General features: G+C 34.0%; 2 protein-coding genes across 3 annotated transcripts; one reads left to right on the forward strand and one right to left on the reverse strand.

The window, feature by feature from the left end:
- Positions 1-55: 55 nt before the first annotated feature.
- On the forward strand, positions 56-6,543 carry LOC135802252 (glycosyltransferase 25 family member-like). Its single transcript, XM_065315802.1, has 7 exons — positions 56-518; positions 647-881; positions 1,336-1,991; positions 4,404-4,472; positions 4,541-4,598; positions 5,529-5,653; positions 5,751-6,543. The coding sequence occupies exons 1-7, from the start codon at positions 319-321 to the stop codon at positions 6,157-6,159; spliced, it is 1,752 nt and encodes a 583-aa protein (XP_065171874.1). The 5' UTR covers positions 56-318; the 3' UTR covers positions 6,160-6,543.
- On the reverse strand, positions 2,739-21,367 carry LOC135802253 (trace amine-associated receptor 4-like). 2 transcript variants are annotated; one of them, XM_065315803.1, is made up of 3 exons: positions 20,812-21,367; positions 3,282-4,336; positions 2,739-3,207 (listed from the first exon to the last, which is right to left on the reverse strand). In XM_065315803.1, exons 2-3 carry the CDS (start codon positions 4,317-4,319, stop codon positions 2,998-3,000), a joined length of 1,248 nt encoding a protein of 415 aa, XP_065171875.1. In that variant the 5' UTR covers positions 4,320-4,336; positions 20,812-21,367; the 3' UTR covers positions 2,739-2,997. The 2 variants fall into 2 exon arrangements, with proteins under 2 accessions (XP_065171875.1, XP_065171876.1); XM_065315804.1 differs by lacking the exon at positions 20,812-21,367 and having other exon boundaries at positions 3,282-4,373.
- Positions 21,368-22,071: the final 704 nt, after the last annotated feature.

Here is a 22,071-nt window from a genome sequence, read left to right on the forward strand (position 1 = left end):
GTCGCATTTAAAGCGCAACAGTCTGGTTCACATACACATGTCTCCAGCGGCAATCAGCTGACTGCATTGCTTTGCGCTGTTTGCTCGCTGGTCTACAGATGCATCTCATTTCATTTCAGTTTCGTTTGCAAGTTCGGCGTACCCAGCCTCACGGTCGTTTCAGCCCGAACGTAAACAAATGATCTGTTATATTCATTATCGAAACCGGGGTACATATCGTCCCTATTTATCTCTATCGCTCAGTATAACCTCATTATTCATGCCTATTTTGAGTTAGTTTTAAGTAATATTAACTGAAACGCGTGCTAATTGCCTAAAATGAAGCTCGGAATTTTAACTTATGCGCTGGTACACGTTTTAATTCTGTGTTTACTGCGTAATGGAAACGGGAGTGCAAGTGAAGTGAAAAGACCGGCGGTTTTAATTGGGATTTTAGTTCGGAATAAAGCGCACACGCTGCCGTATTTCCTAACGCTTCTAGAGCGTCTGGATTATCCGAAACAGCGGATATCTTTATGGTATGTAATGACATACATACTTTAATTCATAGTATTTATTTAAACTTGCGTTTATTTTTATTTATGACTTAAATTTATTTAAAATATTGAACAGGGACAAAAATATAATTCGCGTATTTATTTTACAGGATAAAAAGTGATGATAATGTAGATAATTCAATAGAAATCTTAAAGAAGTGGCTGAGTAGTGTTAAAAATAAATATCATAATGTAAAAGTTAGTTTCGAGAAGAACGGAAAAAAATCAGTGAACCAAGATCAGAAAGGGATTGGTTATTGGACTGATGAAAGATTTAATCACATTATTCAGTTAAGAGAGGAGATTTTAAACTACGGACGACAAATCTGGGCTGATTATTTATTGGTATGTAAACATTTCAATTATGTACTTTACAATTGCTGTTATACGTGTGTTGTATATTGGGTTGCCTATGTTCCAACCGCGTTTAAACTTTTCTAATCGTAACGTCCAACTTCCTCATCCAATTAATTACATAAACTAAGCGTATACAAGGACGACAGACAAAAAGTCTCATTAATCATTCAAGGAGATGTACAAAACTTTTTGTTACACCTGCGCAATATTTATATACGGATAATAATGATTAAATTGAATGTTTAGAAGATTATTGACAATAATACAATCAAAACTTTATTATTTATCAAGATAAACTCAGATTACTAAACGAAAATTGTAATTTTCTAATAATTAATTAATAACTCGGACTACACTTGCTTGTATCTGCTTCAGACACTTAGATATTACTTGGACCACGAATTTCCTTATTAAACTCACAGTTTTAATTACATTGTTCCAGATGTTAGACGCAGATGCTTTCCTAACTAATCCCAACACGCTCGACTCCCTGCTGTCCAAAAACCTCCCTGTGGTTGCCCCACTTTTGAAATCAGACGGTTTATATTCAAACTTCTGGCACGGCATGACCGAGGACTTTTATTACGAGCGCACGGAGGACTACAAACCAGTATTGAATCGTGAACGAATCGGATGCTTCGACGTGCCGATGATCCATTCCGCCGTGCTGATACATCTAAACAGTCTGGCCTCTGACCATTTGACCTATATGCCGGAAAAAGTGGAAAATTATACAGGGCCTAGTGATGACATCATCACATTTGCGATATCCGCCCGGACGCACAACATCCCTTTACATGTTTGTAACGATCAAGTGTACGGATTCATAATGGTGCCGTTAGAGGCCGATGATACTCTGCAACACGATCTAATGCAGCTCACAAATCTGAAACTTGAGGTCCTGGTCGAGAGCGACCCGTTGCCGGTGAACCTCGATGTCTTTGGTGACTTTGTCAGGCTGCCTGTGAAGTCAAAGCTGGGTTTTGATGAAATCTATATGATTAACTTGGCTAGGAGGACGGAAAGACGGGAAAGGATGTTGCATTGTTTTGATGAACTAGGGTTGGATGTTCAGATTGTTGATGCTGTTGATGGAAGGTGAGTACAATTTTACTTTTATCCTTTTTTTAATTTTGGAGCAGTGAATTATGCTAGTGATTCAAGATGGTGACGGTCGTGACAGGTGATTTGGAAGGCGTTGAGGTTCATTGATAAAGATAGATTTCGTCATCGCTTTCGGCAAATAGCCTAATATATTATGCAGCGGTGTATTGTCAGTGGAAATTATTCAAGCCGCGAGCAGCAGTCGTTTTCCCTCGCGGGTATATGTTGCTGGAATTCGATTTTCTTCCTTTACTCTTTTTCTCTTTAAAATCTACTTGTTCCATTTGGTATTTTTATCATTTATACTGCATATCGACTCCGCTTTTAGTTTCCGGTTGGTATTTCCTTTTCGTCTCTAGGATAAAATGGCGCCACATGTTTTATTTTTCAACGTACGTTCTTTTTTGTTGCATAGTTTATAAATTGTGAATATCTACGACATTGATAATGTTTTAACATTAATTGTTATGGACGGAAATTTTAATTAATTTGCATTGTCCTTTACTCTTTTCTCCTACGTTGTAAAGACGGTGTTATAAAATAAATATTTATTTATTTGATCGCCATTTGAAAAATATACAAATAATTTACTTATAATATGATGTATGTAAACAATACAGCATGTTGACGTGATACTCCTGATCAGTGGCGTAGCTACCATAAAGACTTCTGGACCCTCTTCTCCCACCTTTCATGAGGAAACAGGTTTAATTTTCAAATATTTGGATCAAAGAGGTTTCAAATTTATTTAAAAATTTGTCTTTTGCGACGCAAGAAAGGGAACTTTTGGATCTTAAGGTTCCGTATATGATACGCTACGCCACTAATCACAATACAATAGGTTGTTTTTGTTTATTCGCGTAGGAATGGTTTCTAAGAACAAATAATGCCCGCCTTTGTTGCGGAGACTATACCAGCTGAATCTAGGTGTATTAGCTGGACCATTTTCCAAGGTATTTTTTTTCGTCCCCGTCCGGCGTTAAGAGGATATTGTTGTTAATTACACCAAAGTGTTTGGGTAATTTGAGCGCCCGCTGCGGCGCGTCGTGACGCTGCCGTTGAGGCGGCACAACGCCGTCATGTTTGCATTACCGCTCCCCGCACTACAACCGAAGTTGAGCGGCTGATGGAGGTTCGTTGTGTAACGATCTCGACGATTCGAATTGCAAAACATCCGAGATAGGGCTAATTCCATCCGACGCATTCCGTCCTAAGAAAAGACATCAAATATTAGTCATTATCTACGCTTTAGAAAATTAATTTTTACTATCAAATAATAATTACTTTAATTTCAATCATTCTGGCGGAGTAGATAATCGGATTAGCAACAGTTTTTAAAATAATCAATATGTTGCTCAGCCATCCAATGACGAATTGCATCAGGAGTCCGACTTCCTGCGCGAATTTGTCCGTTGCAAACACGCAACCATCCGCACAAATCAACACGAAAATCGTCACGGCTGGAAGCCAGCCGACGAGGAACGAGCCGAGAATCAACAATGTTGTATAAACAGCTTTTACATTGCCCTCCATTGTGCGTCGCTGCTGCGTGCTGGCCCTGGTCATCCCTCGACTACGCTGACTTCCAGATCGCGACAGTGTCGCCCATGTTCTCTGCTGCCTGCGCACAATATACAAAATGTGCGAGTAGAAATATATCATCATGATGAGCGGCACCACGAAGAACGATATGAATACAATTCGGAATTTGACTTTGTCGAAGGAATTGTCAGTAATTGGACATGTCTGCCAGAAGTTCCGCTCGGTAAGGAAGTACGTCATGAAGAACGCGATTGGAACCACCCATAACATCACCGTGACGATAGTTATCTTTTTCGATGTCACGATTGTTGTATAATGCAATGGTTTTAGTATCCCCAGCCAGTGATTGATGCTCAACGCCAGCAGATGGAAAACTGTGATGATAATACCACTGAGGCGATACATCTCCAGCCATACTTGTATGTGACACAATTCGATGTTGTGCAGGTGTGGCAGGTAGCTGTTGATGACCAAACCGACACCGATTAATGTCGATGTGCAGGCGTCGGCGGCGGCGAGACTCAGACTGATGTGAAGTGTCGGTGACAACGGCCGACGGATCCATCGCACTGCGATCAGTACTCGCACGTTGATCATTATCGAGACGAGGCATAATATCAACAGGATTGGCAAGGCGTATCTGACTAGCGCGCTGAATGTATTCGCGTCCGCTTCCGGAAGGAAGGTTCCGTTCGTGCCGGTGAAATTTTTGAGATAATCATCGCTGAAATTATAGTAGTAGTAGTAACTGTTGGTGGAGTTCGCCCAGTCGTTCATCATCCTGCTGGATTGTGCATCTGGAAGGAGAAAGAAAGCCGGTTTAAAATGGCGTGAATTTACAAGTTTGTGTGTTTGAAATTACAGGAATCTCAGCGAGGCGCTGCTTGAGTCTATAACGTTTCTGCCGGAGTACGCGGATCCTTATCATAAGAGGTAACAAGTGCGGAAAGTCATGAAACGCATAATTTATTGGCAAAGTTTTTGCTTCATGCTGTTCGCAGGCCAATGACGCATGGTGAGATCGGCTGCTTCATGAGCCATTACATAATCTGGCAGAGGGTGAGTATACGGAGTGTTTTTTTTTTTAATATGCATTGGATGTTCGTGTCGGAAATTCAATTCGTGCGATTAAATCTTTTGCCGGTGCGAGAAAGTGTGTAAAACAAATTGAAAGTCTATTTAGGTTCAAATGCATGCGAAGAGGCGATAAAATAGATGAAATTTTTCGATTTCATGCAATAAACAACAAGAATGCATTCAGTTTGGTGTTAAAATAGCGTAAAGCTTCATTTTTAGGTTTTTCTTAGTGGGTTTATTTGTTTGTTACGCTTTCATGCTGAAACTACTCAAGTAATCATCATGAAATTTTGTACACATATACTCAAGAGTATTGAGAAGAACATAGGATACTTTTGGATCGGAAATAATAACTTTAAGGGTGTGAAATAAGAAAAGTACATCTTACTTAAATTTTTACTAAAAGCTATTTAGGCAAAAGAACCGAATAAATTTTAATATGCATTTTCTTAATAATAAATTAATATAAAGACAATTACCTTACCCTTTAGGTAAAATTTAAATACTTTTAATTGTCCGTTATTTTGCTACTTAAAAGTAATTATACACTTTGAAGAAGCTTCATTAAATTTCATTCAAACAGTTATTTTACTAACAATGTTCATTATACTTGTGCTAAGTTGCACTAAAACACTTATATGCACCTCCTGTTCCTTGGTGTTACTGTCTTCCTAAACGAGAAACCTCAAGCTTGTTTGCTTGTTTCGTGTTTCTTGCTAACATGGCAATTTAATTAACCCCCCACATAAATTAAAGTCCTCGCACATTTGTTCCGCACTAGTTTCGCCTTGTGTACCGCAAACAATCGAAATCTTGTATCTTATCCTCACTTCGATTTACGACATCTTGCAATGTCACATGAGGATTTATTTACTCGTGTGTTGCGCATTTAATTCATAGTTCTATTTTCAGATCGTCGAGGAAGGTCATCAGATAGCGCTGGTTATGGAAGACGATGTGAGATTCGAGTCGTTTTTTACCATCAAGGTTCGTCAACTAATGGATGAATTAAAGACTATTCCTGATTGGGACCTGGTGTATGTATAACTTTTTTCTTTTTTAATATAAAATGGATTACGTTGTGCTGCATTCAAGTTTTAACCGTGTTTGGCAACTTTGTTCATTTGGTTGCAGCTATTTCGGTCGGAAGCGACTGCAAGAGAGCGACGAGCCGTGGGTGGTGAACGCCAAATACCTAGTTGAAGTGGGCTATTCCTATTGGACCCTAGGCTATGCGTTGACGGCGCGCGGGGCGCGAAAACTACTCGCCGCTCAACCGCTCGACAAGCTACTGCCCGTCGACGAATATCTTCCGATCCTCTTCGATAAGCATCCGCAACACGCGTGGAAAATTCATTACCCGCAGCGAGATTTGCGCGCACTCTCCGCCGCACCGCTCCTGCTCTATCCCACCCACTATACCGGCGAACAGGGCTATATAAGCGACACCGAGGACTCTCAAATCATTCACAACGACACTGATAATCAGCCCAACCACGCTGATGAAGATTCTCTAACGAAAGAAACACGAATGGAACTTTGATGATGTTCTATTTTTGGCACAATTTTCTCTGGAATGGAAAAACTTGAACTTGTGTGCCATTAAGTGCCTTTTCACTAACATGAATCGCTGGAATGTAGACGCTAATTAATTAGTTAATGATTCGCTTCACAAGGAATGTAATTGCCATATAATTTTAAGGTTGAATGGCTTGGAATGGAGATATAAGCATCAAAAGATAATTTCTCATTATATTATAATGGTAACGATAGTAAAACTTTGTTTAATTTAATAGTAAGAGTAATTCTGCGAATACGTGCCATTTATTTCATATTTTTATACGTTTCTATTATGTGTTCCAACTATATAAGAGGCATTAACCAAATATGTACTTTTGTAACGTACAATAAAATTGTTTTTTACTTCCACCTATAAAACGTCACTTTTTCCACGTTTTCTTAGACACAAAAAGGGGTACTTTATATACGGACGACCAGACGTGTGTAATAGCCATTAACTACGGGTATTATTTACGGGACGGAGCTTACGCCTGCGCAGTAAAGCCCGTGAGTAAAGTTCTCGTTTAGCCACTTGATATTTAATATACTATTTTATGTTTTGGTGGGCGTAGTTTCATGTTTTTGGCATGTTCCGATGTGAATTTTGATGCAATCGATGCAACATAATGTATCATCAATTTTATATGCCAATCATGAAACTGCACGAAACATTTTTAGCCGCCGGGCAGTTATGAGTTGATGAGTCGAATATTTTCTGACGGCTGCGACATTCAAAATATTATCATGAAGAATAGTTCAAGGCTTTCGCGACTTGGCTTGAATTTATATCGTGGGTAATACATGATAACACGATTTTCATAATTCATAAACTTCAATATCTAGCGTCTTAGTCGAGTCGCAAAAAATCTTTCTACTCGTTTCGTGGTGTCAGCATAAATTTTGTCCTTGAGTACATTTATTATTGCGCGTAGTTCTTCTCATTTCCATAATATATATATTACAGTTTGAAAGCAGTGAAAAAGTGTACTGCATATTCAAAGAGTTGGAATTAAAACTATTCATTGAATTTGGTTAATGAGTTTATAGTTTTTATATTGTCTAGGCGGAGATACGAGTAATTTGTCATCTTGACACAGTTTAAGGAATAGTGTGTGTCTATTTCAGAAAGTTTCATTAAACTTGACTCCAAGTTGAAAGCTGTGATTAATTGGAAATTTGCAACTCGTTAATTAAACAAAAGCGTAATCTTTATATTTGAATTTGAATGTTTTATTCAAATATTAGATTTTAGTCGCGAGGTTTCGAGTAAAATTTTAATTAAGTTTTATTTTCTTGTTCAAAACGCAGTTTGCCTCAGTTTTATTAATAGGATTATCAATTTTATTTTAACGAAATAAGAAATGGTAATAATGCGCTTTAGCGCCATCAGGATTTAATTATTCAGCTATAATTACTACGGTGAGGAATCTTTATACCAATGTTTACCGCTTTATTAAACACCCTTTAAGTCTTCATTTTTATATTTTAATATTTATTCTGCTATTCAGGGCCGAGACGAATCAATCAATCGCAGATCATAAAATCTTTGCATCCATTCTTGAGTTATACGTGATGTAACTAACACGACTTGTTGTTTTATACATCTGGATCTCGTAACTTTACTCGTTACGCATTGCTGCCGAGCACGATTTGCGACATTTTAAATGTGTAATATGAAGTATGCGACAAACGCTTCTGATCGCTTGCACGGAATTTAGCAATGCAGATGACATCTGCATCCGGAACGAGTGAAAAATTGAATAGAATGTAGTTTAACTGCATATTTTTAAAATGAACTCTTCTACATATTTAATTTATACATTTCTGGAGATGAATTCATAACAAATGATTTTAGATATTAAATGTAGCTGAACTTCACAAACATAACAAAAAATTACACAGTTTTTTGTTGTTTTTTCCAATAATTAAACTTTTATTGTGTACCAGTATTACGATAATTACGTATATCAAAAGAAAAGTTAGGTTACGTTTGTTAATCACGCCTCCGCCATTTGTAATTTTTATAAAATGTTGAATATTTAAGCATGATTACACTTTAACTTCTTTCACTGTGCATTCAAACGCAAAATTAATGCTCATTTACAACTTTCCCGTCAGTTTCCCAAACATTATTTCTTTCTCCACACTAAACATGTAATTCAAACTAATGATAAAAAGCAAATGCCTTTTCTTCTGTTTTTCAATGAAATTTTTTTCTGAACCCACGCAGCTTATTTTGAATAATAAATCCATCTCTCAGAAAACTCGTTTTCACTCCAAACACATTCCTTCAAGGAAAGCGAAAAGCGAAAAATAACACTTTCCTATATACGAGTATAGCTACGTTACTTATACTCATATGTGGCATATTCACTCACATTTCAAAATTCTTTCCTGGATTCTCCACTTTCATTTTCATTTCTCTTCTTGAGGATAACCGAAATACAAGTAAAAGTAAGGCAAGTTCAACAAGGTCGCCGCACTCCGAACGCACCTGGTTATACTCGTAGTCATATCTCATCCTCGCATACTCATTCGCCTATTTTTTGCGGGATAATAACGTCAACCAAGTTCTACGGCTTAAATGATTTCACCCAGTGTGCGGTTTGCGTGGGACGGAAATTACCACGCGTTGATCCGTTGTTTTTATGAGTGCGATGACTCACGCGTCATGAATTTCATTAACTCGAAATGTTCGTGGTCGCATGCGTAAACCATGACATCCCAGGTACAGGTACATACACCCTCGCATTGCGGTTCATTCATAATCGCAGAGTAGAGTTCACTTGCGGCCGCCATTTTGTGTTATCTCATTTTATATGTAATCCGCCAGGTTTCGGTGTTTAGATGTAATCAAATTTGCGTCGAAATGTTTGTATCTATCTTTTCGGTAAATGTTAATGGGATTTGACACGGCCCAATGGTCTTCTTTTGGGCATTATGTTGATTATGCTGTACGCGCGCGGACGCGCCAAAATCGTAAACAATCACGTAATGGCAGTGTAATTATCGATTTTATGTGTCGAAGCGTAACAGGGTGTAGAGAATGTTGTAATTTCATTAATTATCCGTTAACTCCCCCGAAATTCCTAGCCGTAACGGCCCATAACGATTCATAATGGTTGATGATTACGCCGAAAAAAGTGTTTTTGAGTGGCTTGTTATTTGATTATTATTTTTGAGTTTAATTATCTTCAACAATGCTTAAACAATGTTTTTTATAAATTAAAATAAGAGTTGAAATTTTTTGTTGCGCAGAAATGTTAGATATTTTTTAATAAAATATAAAACGCAGCAAAATAGCTTTTTGGCTTATTTTTATTCATTTTGTGCAATTTTATACTCGACACGTGACCGCAAATTCGAAGCCAAACGCGTGGCAGGCAAAGGAAACTAAAGATCCGAACTTCCGTGTCAACTTCCTTTTGGACCTGACAGGGGAAGTAATTGTTTTCCACAAGTTCCGACGTTGTTCAAATACTCGCAGATGTCATCAGGAATCATTTCTTGTCGGGTTTTTAGGTTTCAGTTTATGACATCTTCGGTTTTTGTCAATTGAAAAACTTAAAATGGTACAGAGTGAAAACTCAAAGGAGCAAAGGATGACAGGTACTTTAATTAAGGACGTAATTCTATAAAAGAATTGTGAAGAGTAAAAATTACGTAAAAATTGGACAGATTTTCGTTTTGAAAGCTCTGTTTGCGACGCGAATGAAACTTTTTTATTTTTTTCATTAAAACCGGAAAAAATCATGCGGAGTCCTGGCAGAGCTTTGAGGCGGTTTATAATGAAGTGCCAATCAAACATATCAAAGTTACGAATTAACTCTATACAAGCCAATGACATTTTTTACTGATTTGTGTTCATCATTATTAATTTTACTTAAAAATATAAAAAATATAAATATATTTAGTCATAACTATGATTGAAGCTTTATACCAACTTTCATCCCTTATTTAACAGTCTTTAAATTTTAATTTTTGACATTTTAATAGTTATTCTGCTCTTTTGAGCCGAGGGGAATCCAATAAATCATAAATCAACAATATCTGTCCAGCCGTTCTTGAGTTATAAATTATATAACTAACACTACTTTGTTTTTCTTCATACATAGATTTTACAAATATAATTGAATATAAAAATATTATCTCCACTCCACATTTAAATTTTCTACGCACGTTGCATAATATAATTTATAATTCATGTTAAAATCCTTGTTAGTTACTTGTTATGCACGTCAATAAACTACAATTAGATTTCTCGGTACATTATAAAAGTTTGCCTGCCGACGTAAAAATCTACGCAGAAGTGTCGAAGCAGAAATTAATTTCACACGTGTTTCCAATTTGCACGTCGAGCGTGACTTCCTCGCACGCAATTTAACATGCAAAAATTATTGTTCAGCAAATTCGCGCGAAGCGCGTGCAAAAAGTTAGCCGGCAAAATGAAATGGAAGAAGTGTATTCGGGCAGAGGTTGAATGTGATATTAGGTGCGATGTAAATACAAAGGAACGCGAAACGAAACGAAAAAAGGGCATACACACAAAAGGCGCATTAACACACACGCTGCAACCACATGCACACCCACTTTAAATTATAGGTTATTTTGTGTGATTTGAATATTTTCCCTTTGAAAAAGAATACGAACACATCAAACGATGGAATTGAAATATTGCAGTTCGGCACACTGCGAAAAGAAAGCTAAAAATGAAAGCTTATTAAATTTTAAATATCACTGCCGCATAATGAGAATATTAATTAAACTTTAAAAACTTTACTTTACGTATAAAACTAAATTTAACTTGCAAAGTCTAAGTTTTTATTGAAGTTTTTTAATTTAAAGAAGCATGCACTGCATAAAATCACCAAATTTTAACCTAATCGATAAAAACGAAGTAAAACTAACCTAAAACTAGCCAAAATGAACCTAACCTTAAAATTTTAGTATTCTTATCACAATAAAATTCATGTTAAAGACAATTTACCGAGTTTATTACACAAAACATTCATTATCACAACTACAAATTTATGTAAATACTCTACCCGACTTGTTTACATCAGATTATAACTTAATATCCAAGATATTGTGTTACAAAATTCCGACATTATATTTTAAGTTAATAAAACGTGTTAGGCATGTTTGCTTACTAAAACTTCCTTTATTACAGCTTGGCATGTGATCAACTCAACGTTTAACGTAATAAATTTAATATTTTTATATAAATTTAGTAAAAAATAAATAATAAAACATATTGTCGCTACTAAGAAATAAGATTTTTACATTCAAGCCTCTCGCTTGTCGCAGTAGCACGCACGAATCACATTTTCTAGGAAAAATAAGACTTCTCGCTCGACTCGAACTGAAAATGTGCTATTTCGGGATCTTAAAGTTGAGTGAAAGGATTACACCTACGCGGTAGAACAAACGTGTCCTGGCTGCGCGGGAACAAAAGGTAAAAGCTGATGATCACGATGTGACATCAAAATTTTGAGGTGAAATACGAGTGGAATCAACCCTCTCACACGTAATATAAATAGAAAAATCACACCAAACTTTGTCCTAAAATCCTACTCTCCCATAAATGACGAAAAATCAATATTTTCACTTCTATTCATTAAACTAGTAAATTTTAGTTGCTTCATTTTATTTATTTATTAATTTATAAAGTTTAGCATCTTGTTAAGTCCAAATAAAGTTAAAATTTATGTTATAATAGGAAATTTCCTAATTAAAAACTTTTAAGAAATTAATTTCATGCTTATAGTCATAAATTAACATTGAAAGTTAATTTTATTAATTACCAAGCTTTGAATTTATATCCTATCTCAATCCACAAGTTGACAAAACGAGAAAATGAAGAAAATTAAACTGATTAAATTTGAAACATTTCCGTATTTACAATTTATTATATACATATTATAATGACTTCATTAAGATACAATTTCCTCATCAAAACTTTGCCAATTATTAACAACTATGTATTACAAGTACAACAAATTTATCTTTAATTTCCTCGAAACACAAGAGTAAAAGCTTCTTACAGAACAAAATATCTGTTTGCTAAACAAAACCGCGATCAAAGTTTCCTCATTAAAATTATAAAATATTCATCGACGCCTTTACACCCTAATAAAATATCTCTTTACGTAAATAACGCGTGGAGGATTCATTTCGTTTCGAGTGTTTCGACTCTGTTACGCGACTTCGGGTGCTGCTTGTTTGAAACTGCCGCTTCGATGATTGTCGCATTTTGCAGGTTCAAATTTCGCCAACGTGCAAACACATTGAAATAATTTAATATATTACGCCTCCGAGTACATATTTGTGCGTGGCGGGGACGCTACGATGGATCGTTGGTAATTACTTCAGATCCTGTTTCGTCCAATTTCCGCTGAAGCTGAGCCTGCGAGTTTTATCAATTTTATTTTCAGCGCTGGTGGTTGAAACCTGCATTTTGAATTTGTGAATTTAAAATGGAACAACATAACGCAGTTAATTGAAAATACAAAATATTTTTATATGAAAACTAGCTTTGCCCATGCCTTTATCCTTATAGCTTTTAATAAAAACGTAATTCATTTTTATTTCTTTGTTCAAGACATCCTTTTTATTTTAAGAAAGTGAAAATTGCGAATATTGCACTTTAACCCCATCTAGGATTCAATTATTTAACTAAAACTCTGAATAAATCTCTATACCAATTTTCATTTCTCATTTAATACTCCTTAAGAAATAATTTTTTGACATTTTAATAATTATTCTGCTATTCGGGGCCGAGTCGAATCAAACAAATCATAGATAATTAAAATCTTTCCAGTCGTTCTTGAGTTATAGATGCTGTAACTAACACCACATTATTTTATACATATATTTTCAAGACTAACCTAACCTAATTTTGTTTTTGGATCAAATCAGTCTGTAATAAAAGCAAAACAATGAAATATTACATTATTATGCATTTAAAATCAACTTTTTGTTTATAAAAACTTTGTTTTCCACTTTGTTTCATGTTATCCTAACATAATTTATCCTAAATTTGTAAATAAATATAGTTATTGCTAATTCGCACACTAGGAGCGCAATATTCTATTTAAATATCACAACATAACCACAAAATGCAAAGAAAACCATTACTTGAAATTGTATTTTTGTTAAAATTGTTATTTTATATTTATTTCTCCATTTTCCCATGCGCTGAATACCTTGGTTGCGTTCAAATGACATTTTCACGCCTCATTTACATTTTCTTTCACTCAAAGCATCCCCGCCCGTTTTTGCCCGCGCCGCAAAGTGAACCCCCCCGCCAACATTAAAATCAAATCGCTAATGCGATCGGATATTAATGACGACATGTTAATGGACCTGTGATAGATTTTGATTAAGATTTAATTGTCGAAACAGAAAATAAATCAATTAATCATCTGCGTTCGACTTTGCTCAAAACAGTTTTTCATACCTACATAAAGTCGTACTCATAGGTACATCCAGTGCATCCGAAAGCTCCTAGAGTCCACTCGGTGAATTCCGCAGTTTTCCACAATTCATTAAACGTGCACAGCGCGAATGCAAAATTAGAAACAAGCGAAGCGTGCACTAAAGCAAAACCAATAGGTTTTTTATGCATTGCAATGGTGAGTTTCTTTTTTTTATAATTATTGGTCCATACGAAAGAAATAAAGAAAGTAATTTTTAATCAAAAGCTCGTTTATGCGTAAAAAAATCTAACCGTGAAGCTGTGCAGGGCGAAAAATTACACGATAAATAAAAATACACGAAATGGCTGTTTTCTTGTACTTGCCGCTTCACATATTGTTGTTGTTATCGGTTTGTCGCCTCTCGGTCGTCCTAAACAAATATAATTTTCGCGCCCCGTAGTGCTCGGGTGTTTAACCAGGCGCCTGCGAGATGATATCGCGTGAGAAAACCTCACGTGGAAGAAACTTCGTCGAGTAATATTACAGTTAGCAGTTTGTTGTCGCTACATTGTATATTTTACTTTCATAGCACAAGTACGAGTATTAATATTATTATGTTGTGTATAAAATAACAAAAAACCAATCGAATATGTAATTTGTAACAATTGGCACGCAGAAATTTCAATAATTGTTCGACCGTGACGATTTCTTTATGTTAATCTTGTGCGTTCGACCGGCGCGTTTATTTTATTTGATTTCCGCCGGCTGGCGAAATTATCCGACCCTTTTCACTTTGCCTGCGTCAGCAGTAGCTCAAAAATTCCAATGAATTAATCCCACCCTGACCGATGTAAGCAGCGAGCGATTTTAGGTGATCGTGAATTTCACGCCTGAGTGGTTGGGAATCTAATAAAGTTTTCCCGGCGCCGTCGTAAGAAAAACAAATAAAATTCATTTGCAATTCGTTAACAAAATTACAAAACCGGTGTATAAACCTGTATACGTATACTTATATCTATACATTGTGTATGGGTAATAAATTTTAATTTCTATTAAAATATTAATAAAGAGATTAAAATAATGCTGAAAGTTGAAAAATTGAACGGTGCAAATTTACTTTAGATGACACTTGAATATTCATGGTTCAATTATGATGCATAAAGGCGCGATGAAATCATAAATTGCAGTCTCTGGATGATTTTAAACCGGAAAGCGCGAAAAAAATAAAATAAGCGCGATGAGAAACGGCGTCATTAAGTAGGTCGCTGTTTAAGGTAAATAAAAAATGGTGAGTTTGGACGTATATTGCAATCCTTTTCGACGTAGAATGGATTATTAACACTCTGTCAGCATTTTTATTATAGGAGTGAAAAATGAAAAATTGCGAATGATAAAATCGCAAAATGCTATTTTCAACTCAACATTTTTCATTGCTTTGGAGATGAATAAAAACAATTGGAGTGGCTACTTGAAAAAACTATTACTCGGAACATTGTAAAAGTTTATCTGTTATGAGTTTTACTGCTTCTTACATTATATTACATTAGTGTTGTTATTGTTATTACGAGTAGAATCTGAGTTTTAAATTAAAAACTTGTGCAATGAAACGTGCACACCGTTTATATGTGGAGGGTAATATTTATAAGTAGAGGTAGAGTGTTGTACAAGTTGCATAATATTTCAACGTAGTGTAGACGCGCTTTGTTGATGCGCGGTATTGCTGTATACTTGGTTGCCACACAACAAATGACATTAACTAAAACAGCGTGCCGTGTTGCCGAAGCAAAATTTATCTCATTTTTAATTCATGTGTAATTATTTGTAGACAATGAGCTTTTAAGTGTAAGTTTTTTTTGTATTTAAATTAACTGCACCAATATGAAATTATATAATTTCTATGTTTTCATAAGGCGAATGTCAAACATCAAACGATGAAGAAGTCATAATTTTCTTTTGACAGAGAACATGAGGAAACTCTATTATGATATCAAAGCGTTGTAACGCTGCAACATCTTATACATCTGTTGCTGCCTACATCACACATAATCCAATCTCCAACTCATCTCCTTTGGTATCATTGGCACAAACAACTCACACGTGAGCCTAACATTACGTGTGATTTAATTTGTCTGAATTGTTTCGTTTGGCTAAATGTGCAGCCAACCAATGAATTAATAATCATGGATCAAGCAACCAGAAGAATCAATATGTAATATGATTATGTGTCAATTGGGTGCTCTATATTTCTACATTGTTGTATAATAACAAATTCAATTTGGGTGTAACATGATTGTTAATAAACAACTTATTGTGTTATAGAATCAGGAGGCGTTGTTGAATCCTAGAGATAGAGAATCAGGACTAAACAAAACACACATTTGCGTAGGTGTAGTGTGGGAAGGCAAAATTGGAATATTGAATTTTGGTTGGGTTGCATATTTATATGTTTTGATGGGATCAGATTCTGATATTGGTTTGGGTATTTCAGATTCGAGCTTTACCTAGTATCTCTGCTTGTAAATACAAACGTAGGTAGCATCATAGATAAAAACAGTTCATGAATATTTTGCGACCAGTTTCCTTTTTTTACAATTCGAAATAAAATTCTCATGGGAAACATTTCTTCGTTGCTATGACCAATATTGCTTCGGGTTGTATTCTTGTTTATTATTTTTTGTTTAGGAAGTTTGATAGGGTATTAAAGCATGCATAGCTGTGGGCAATAGGTCGAGACACATTTCAATTTTAAGTGTTTTCCATATTTTTATCGGAGGACATTCGCTGTATAAAACTACTTGTAATTACTTACATTTGTCAGTTAAAATAGAAAATAAATAATTACATAGTGAGTGATTGTTAAAGTTATAGAAACCAAAATAATCGTATTATCTTGTATTAATATTATTAGTTCCTTCGCAAACTGCAACTCTTTGTACCACATGGGTTGTTTTCATTTTCCCATGGCTTTTGCAGCCTGATCAGTTTAAAAGCTTTGAGGTTTGTATCAAATACTTAGTTTTATATTCTTATACTGTCCTATAGATAATATCTAAGAAACATTGAAAAAGTAGACGTGGTTGACAAGTGAACAGACAAGAGAGCATCTTTTCAAGTTTCTATTTTCTTTCTTACAGAAAACTCTAAAAATGGTCCGTTAGAGACATTTTCTGCTGTCAAGGACATTTCTCTAGCTGACAACTATCAATATCACTATAAAAGCGTTCTTTTTCATGTTTTCAACAAAACTGTTGCTACAATGCTCTTTTTCTTTATACACAAGGCTTTTCTTTACTTTGTGAAGCTTGATATGTGAATTATCTTTTGACTAGTTTACAAAATTCAGTTAAGTACAAAATACTTTAATTTTGAAAGAAACTTACTGTTAAGAAACATTATTTGCTTTTATTTTAATTATTGATAAAAAATCAATTTTTCTATTAATTAAATGAAAGCTTTTTAAGCTTTTCTTTTGTATTTTACGATCCAATTCCGGGTAAATTGCAATAAATGCAACATGTAACAACAAGTTATTACTAGTAATAAGCGAACACAATTAAATTAAACCTGATACTCTTATTGATTAAATACTTACAAAAGTTTACAATTACTTTGCTTTTGCGCGTGGTTATAATTAAATTTTACGGTGGCATCATCTGCAGTAGATGCTAATTAAACGTATATTTCGCTAATGCTCTCTGCTGTTGTTCACTGAACATCTTTACTCCTACAACAAGTTTGCATTCTTTCTTAATTGAAATATTTTTGTTGCGTATAATTTATTTCAGTCAGCGCCACTTTTTTCGCTTTCGTTTTATTCCAGTTTAGTAAACCAGCTTACAAATATATTCAATATTGAAACACATTCGGAGTTTCCAAAGTTATGAATAAATATTTATTTTAAACATTGATGCCATTCGACGACCAAACCAAACAGTTTCAGCAGTTGATACGGGAAATGTTTACATACATAAAACAGGAAGTATCAATTTAATATAGGTGGATCTGACTTAAATGAAATATTTATTTATATTGAAATGTATATATTATATTTGTTTAGATATATTTGATTTATGTTTTGGGAATACTGTGTAAATAAAGTAAATAAAAAATAAAAAGAAAAAGAAAAGTGAAGGTAATTTTTATGTTCAATTCTCCGAAAGAGCAATTTTTGTGCGCAAAACGGCTAACAACTGGGCATGCTTTCAACTTTTTACAATTTTCTTTATGTGCCTTTCTATTGTTATTTGTGAAAGACACTTGAAGATAAAAATAGTACTGAATAAATATGAATTCAAACATATTGCATATTGTAGCAAAAACACAATAGATTTTAGTTTTTTTGTATTTTAGCTTAGATTTCTATCTTTTTTGCGTATTATTTGACAACTTATTTGTAAACTTTTCTAAATCAAGATCAATATTTTTGATATTTGTTTTTTCTTTCATTGGTTGTTATAACAATATTAAGTTTTTGATTTTTATATGTAGTTTAGATTTGTAGTACTATGTAAGTTTGTACTAAAAAATTAAAGATAGTGTGTTTTAATAGTGCTTAATTGCTTTAAAACGCCAATTTCGGCAATAAAAAAGCTGTGTTTAGGTACAAAAATCTAAAATTTCAATGGTTTCCATTATTTATTTGATGCATATAATATTAGTATACGTTTTTTATTTAATTATAACAACTATCTTGTAGAAATTACATTCATTTTCAAATTTTTATTTATTTATTTTTTTTTTGTGTTAAAACGCTTTTTATAAATCTGAATTTTTTCTATTGATAGCACAATCATTTCTTTCCACATTTTTCACTAATATAAAACGAAATTTCACAAATTTAACCGTAAACCCTAATTGTTAACCATCAACTTAATGCAGAGATACTTTTATCATTTCTCATCACACCCTCATAAATACTCTCATTGTTCGGATTCTCTTGTCGGACTGCGTGTTACATTAGGATAATAGAAGTTTGCGTTACAATTGTTCACAATCGTGCGTTTTATGAATCAGGCAACGGTCAAAAGCAAGTCTTTTATCCCCAAATCCTTGAATTCATTCGTGCGCTACCTTAATTAACACATCTCCTGCACTACCACTGGACAACTAAAGTAAGCCATAAATCTTGGTCAGCACGATTTTGAAATGCGTTATTTATCACTTTTCATAATAAATTAATTGAAACAATATTTTAGATTTCAGAGATACAACCTATTAATTAAAAGACAAAAGAATAAGAAACTAACTAAATATATATTCTGGTGATGCATCGCGGTAAGATATTAATAAGAGTTTTATACGTGGGAGTTTCTTATGGTTTCTTATTGCGTGATGCACAATATCTAATATAAGAAGCAATAAATCCCCGGGCGGCATAGGGTGATGTAGTAATAGTAACTCTTGGAATGAAAACTAAGTAGCCGATAAATACGGTTCGGAAGAATAGCTTTGGGCGGACAGTCGTAAAATATGGAATTATTATTGATTGGTGACATTATTAACTTTGATCGAATGACATAATTCATCACTCAGGGGGACTTAAGTTTGCTTTCAGAGTCAAGTGCGGTTTATCACAAATTACAATGCATATTTACAAGAGTATTAAGTTACAGAAGTAAAAGCATTAAATATGAAAGCAAATCAATATTTTAATAAACTTTTATTATAATAATAATACCACGTTTTTTTAAATTGAATTAAATTTTGAAAATATCACGATCGTAATCGTTACGTGGGTAGCAATGATCAAGTCTAAGTAAAAATCAATTAAAATATCTTGTTACTTCATAGATAAGACACAATAACAACATTTTCCTAGGTAAAATGTAGAAATCCATATTTTTATAATATTACTAGTGAACCCGACAAACGTTGTTTTGCCATATAAATTATTTCTAGTTTCTAGATAAATTCTAGTGTAGACAAAAAGTAACTTACTTATTGTAAGTGTGTCAGTATGTAAAACTACCGGGAAATTACCGGGAAAACGGGGAAAAGCTGAGGTTTTCTTTTTTCAATCGATTAACGAAACAAATTCCGCAGCCTTCTTCGACTTATTTTTGATTTATTATTTTATATGGTGTTTTGTGCAAAGTGTTTTCTACTGAGTTTTCTTTTGTCCACTGACAAACAAAACAAATTCCGCAGTTTTCTTTGATTCATTTTTGTTTGATTGTTTCATTTCGTATTTTGTGCAAGGTGGTTAATTATCTACGATCACTAAGTTTTTATTGCATGTGACACAATTGGGGTGTTTTAGTGGGTCCCACTAATATAATTTGTCCTTGAAAGGGTGGCGAAACTTCGTGGAAGCGCCCTGTCAACGGGGAGACTGTTCTGGTCAGGAGAATTTTTTTGCACCGACTATAAAATAGGGAGGAACAAAATCTACCACATTCCAAAATTATTTAACCGAACGAAGTCTGTTGGGTACGCTAGTTATGAATAAAACAGTAATAATTAATAGTTAATCTGAGAGTTACACTGAGATAGCAATATGATAATTGTAAACGTTACTACTACACTTGATACATATACCATAATGATCGAAAACTGTGTAGGGAGTGAGAGAAGTCTTATTGTGTGCGTGAAACAGGAGACCGACTTCAGTCTCATTCCTTCGAGCGGGATGAAAAAAAATTAAATGACCAAAATATAGGGGTTGGTAATAAAAAAGTAAATATTTAGAGTTGTATGTATTTTTTTAATGCCACATTATATAAAAATAGAAACAAAATTTTTAGTCCAAAATTTAAAAAAAAATAAGGGTGAACAACCCTTATCACTTAGAGGTATAAAAAATAGATGTTAGCCGATTCTCAGACCTACTGAATACGCATATAAAATTTGGTAAAAATCGGTAAAGCCGTTTCGGAGGAGTATGGAAACAAACACTGTGACACGCAAATTTTATATATATAGATTCAACAATTTAATAAATTAATTTATTTTACTGACCAGTTTATGTAATTTTAAATATTTTCAGTATTCACATTTTGCATTCTATTGAATGCTTTTTTGCTTAATTAATTACCTAAAACAAATTTTATCTGCATTCATGTAGAATTTAATGAGGAAGCCAATTATAAACAATACAATATTTTATCTGTAATTGGTATTTTTTTAATTAATTAATTAATTAATTTCAATAATTAATAATTTTTAGTTATTTTTTACTGAATCTTGCAAAAGTAACATATTAATGAATTTTTACTTACAGAAATATTTCTTCTTTCTTGTATTTCTTGTTTTTTTTTTGTTTTTGCTTATTAATTAACGTTTAATTATTATCCCACAGCTTCATAGCTTTGTCTTTCAGTCATAGTTAACAGCTTAACAATTATACAATGCATTCAGAAGGAAATCCACACTTGAACCACAAAGTTAATTGCACCATTCTCGCGCACCGGATGTTCGCATACGCACAGAAGACAAAAGCGGGTGCAAATTGTCAACATCGAGCCGCTGCATTAAATCCAATTAAACAACTTCATTTCAAACTTAAAATTTAACACACACAAATTTAAAACTGTTTATTTTGGTTGTCTCTAATCACGTTATAATTAAATTAGTTTTTGCTTTGGTGTATCACGTCTTAAAATATTATACCGTACGGATAAATTGTTTATGTCCTAATTAATCCACTGAGGGTTAACACATTAGTTGTGTGTATGTTCGCGTGGTTCTCGGAGACGCGAGCCGTGAATGTGCGGCCGGCACTCGGCTCGGCTGGGTCGGCGGCGTGGTTTTCCGTAGACTGTTTCAAATTTCCCACGCAGCCGCCACTCGACGGTGGAAAAACGCCGCCTCATACTGTCTCGCACCGCCAACGCATGCGTTTCCCAATAACCTATATACTAGTAAAATGCTCTGTATTTGGAAAAAAATATTTGCATAAGTAATTGGGGGCGTATTGTAAATTCAAAATGCATTTGTAGTAAAATTTTATGGAAAATAAAATATTTGTTATCAAAATATGTGAGAACAAATATTATCAGAATAAGTTGTATACTCAAACATATTCCAATTATAATTGTTTTTAATTAATTTTATAACAATATGAGTTATGTTGGTATTATTCTGTTCGTAACATGTAACAAATACACTAAAGGCGGTTTTATGTTGTGCAAAAATATATTAAATACATGTTGAGCTATGATCTAATTTAATTAATAAATTTTATATAATTTTGAGATGTTGATCCGTTCAGAAGTTACTTTTTCAACGATAGAATATAAAACTATCGTTTAACGATCAGTTCAGAGGCTTCAGAGAGGATTCCCCCTTCAGAATTGTTAAAATTTTGTCATCCTAGATAAAATTATTTTATTAATTTTAAATTTAGTTCTTTCAATTTCAGGCAATTTTGATTCAGTTTTCTTAATTTCCGCATTGTTTACCATCAATTTTTAGTTTTTGATTATTCATCAAATCCTTTATTTATTTTTTTAATATTAAGTTTATATGATGCTACTGAT

Source organism: Atheta coriaria, unplaced genomic scaffold (assembly GCF_025399875.1).
Source record: "Atheta coriaria isolate IRGN ID8LTWV9N9 unplaced genomic scaffold, Caltech_Dcor_3.1 hic_scaffold_16_pilon, whole genome shotgun sequence".
NCBI classification, from domain to species: Eukaryota; Metazoa; Arthropoda; class Insecta; order Coleoptera; family Staphylinidae; genus Dalotia; species Dalotia coriaria.

Bases quoted from the DNA above. Each gene is read 5' to 3' on its own strand.
- LOC135802252 (XM_065315802.1), top strand. From the start codon at position 319: ATGAAGCTCGGAATTTTAACTTATGCGCTGGTACACGTTTTAATTCTG. The intron at 4,599-5,528 runs GTGAGTATACGG...TTCTATTTTCAG, and splicing joins ATTACATAATCTGGCAGAGG to ATCGTCGAGGAAGGTCATCA. The intron at 5,654-5,750 runs GTATGTATAACT...ATTTGGTTGCAG, and splicing joins ATTCCTGATTGGGACCTGGT to CTATTTCGGTCGGAAGCGAC.
- LOC135802253 (XM_065315803.1), bottom strand. From the start codon at position 4,319: ATGATGAACGACTGGGCGAACTCCACCAACAGTTACTACTACTACTAT. The intron at 3,208-3,281 runs GTAATTATTATT...GTCTTTTCTTAG, and splicing joins CCAGAATGATTGAAATTAAA to GACGGAATGCGTCGGATGGA.